Below are 1,883 nucleotides of genomic sequence, written 5' to 3'. Positions count from 1 at the left end.
AATTACAATATTATCTTTATCTTCATTTCTATATCCATGTATCTGTCATCTGTGTATCTACCCATCCATCTATCTAATTATTCTCTCTTTCCACCAAATGTTCGCTTCTGGTATCCCTACGTCTGCCTGGAAGTGGGGGCAGTATGGCAGTATGGAACACCTAGAAAGGGACAAGAAGAGCTACAGTAAGAGGGGTCTAAATATGTCCTAGGTGAAAAGGTGAGGAAGGAAACAGGAGGAGAAGTATTATAACAAACCAAGCAGCCTTTTGAAAAGGGATGCAAAAGCAGGCCCCTGATCAGTTTCACTTCCTCTGGGCGCCCAGCGGAGCGCAGTCCCGGCCTTGCGGGCATGAGCCCTGGGGCTGCGTTTCCTGAGACCTGGCCGCAGCCGCCCCGGGTGGCAAGCAGGCTGGGGAGAGCGGATCGCCAGAGGAAGAGAGAATCGCGGGGAGCCTCTGACCGGGAGAGTCCTCGGCTTCAGCCGCCACAATGCTGCCTGCCGCACCAGGCAAGGGGCTTGAGAGCCCGGACCAGGCCCCCTGCGGCCCAGCGCCCCCAGGTGGGTAGTCGCGCGTTTGGAGGGGCTTGACGCGGAGACCGCCCGAATGGCTACGGGGCTCTGCGGAGACCACGGGCCATCACTAGACTACTACACTCAGGCACCGCCGAGGCCAGGGCCTCCCTGAGACAGGGCTTCCCCTTTTCAGCCTGCCGCGGGGCAGCCTGGAGGGTTCTTCTGTCCCTGACTTCTCTGAAGGGCATCTGGATGCCACGAAGAGGGAGCGCGTTTTGAGTTCTGGCCAGCGGGCCACCCTCGGTGTCAGCAACTTCTGAGGAGCTGGAACTTTATCGAGCACCAAGGACAGGGTCCTGTCGTTTCTAAAATCACTTTGCAACCTGTTTAAAAGCAATGTGTGTGTTTTAAAATTATACATAATCATTTTCAACATTATATAAACACAACAAAACCGCTCATCTGTAGCGTCACCCATTTAGCTGCCGGGTCTGACAAAACCCAGCCTGGTGAAGTGGTAGCGTGGACTGTAACTGCCCGGCTTCTCGGGCAGGTGGCTTTGCAGAGAAGCTCTCCCAACACCACCTCCCTACTCCACTCGCTTTACTAACTTGGTCAAAGGAAAACAGTCAACTTGGTTGCAGAAATGGATTTACATTTTCAAATGGATGTGAAAGCAGTTTTCTTTAGTTCTTTCTGAAGTGTTTCAAAAGTATTTGCAAATTACATAGTGATACAACAATGTTGTTTTTAAAATTTAAAAAGCTTCTCTTAGGTATTAATATTACCGGAGTTTCGTGGTGAGAAATTCAAAAAGAAAATATATTCTGAGTGAAATTCTCTTAATTTGCTGAATAGAAATAAATTTCTCATAGTTTTCCAGAATTTTTTAGGTAATGTAATTTTGGTTTTAGCTATTTCTGTTGGCAAGTGCATTTTTACCTAAATAAACTTTAGGGATTGCTTTATTGAATAAGTTAAATAAGAAGTACATTTGTGTCAATGAAAAATGACAAGAAAGGTTTAAAGCCCATGATATGTTAATATATTAATATTTTAACTATTGCACATTGACATTCTTGAAAACTGTGGTTCAGCTGGTCTGCTGTAAATAGACCAACCATGTCTTTCAAACTTTGAGCAGATTACAACTCTTTTGTAATTTCAGTTTAACAATTTTGTTAGAGAATGGGGTATAGTTTGTTTCAAACTTCTAGATTGAGCAGTTTAGGCAGAAAATGGCTTTTATTTCACATGATATCAAGTAATATTTTGAGGCACTTGCTATTATAAATAATGCAAGAGCCATGTGAATCAATATTTGTAGCATTTCAATTATTCTTTTTCCTCCCATGCATTTTCCCCCC

General features: G+C 44.9%; 1 protein-coding gene across 2 annotated transcripts in view; it reads left to right on the top strand.

Annotated features, from left to right (window-relative positions):
* The first annotated feature begins 258 nt into the window (after positions 1–258).
* Positions 259–1,883, top strand: part of BANK1 (B cell scaffold protein with ankyrin repeats 1) — a 307,020-nt gene continuing 305,395 nt past the window's right edge. For both annotated transcript variants that reach the window (XM_032261513.1, XM_032261511.1), the window contains exon 1: positions 259–561. In XM_032261513.1, the coding sequence (XP_032117404.1) occupies positions 492–561 (70 nt within the window). In that variant the 5' untranslated portion in view covers positions 259–491. The remainder of the gene's footprint in view (positions 562–1,883) is intronic.

This window comes from Sapajus apella, unplaced genomic scaffold (assembly GCF_009761245.1).
Source record: "Sapajus apella isolate SASKATOON/1434 unplaced genomic scaffold, GSC_monkey_1.0 scaffold124, whole genome shotgun sequence".
Classification (NCBI taxonomy): domain Eukaryota; kingdom Metazoa; phylum Chordata; class Mammalia; order Primates; family Cebidae; genus Sapajus; species Sapajus apella.
The sequence above is the reverse complement of the archived record's forward strand: the minus strand, read 5'-3'. Positions and strand labels throughout refer to the sequence as shown.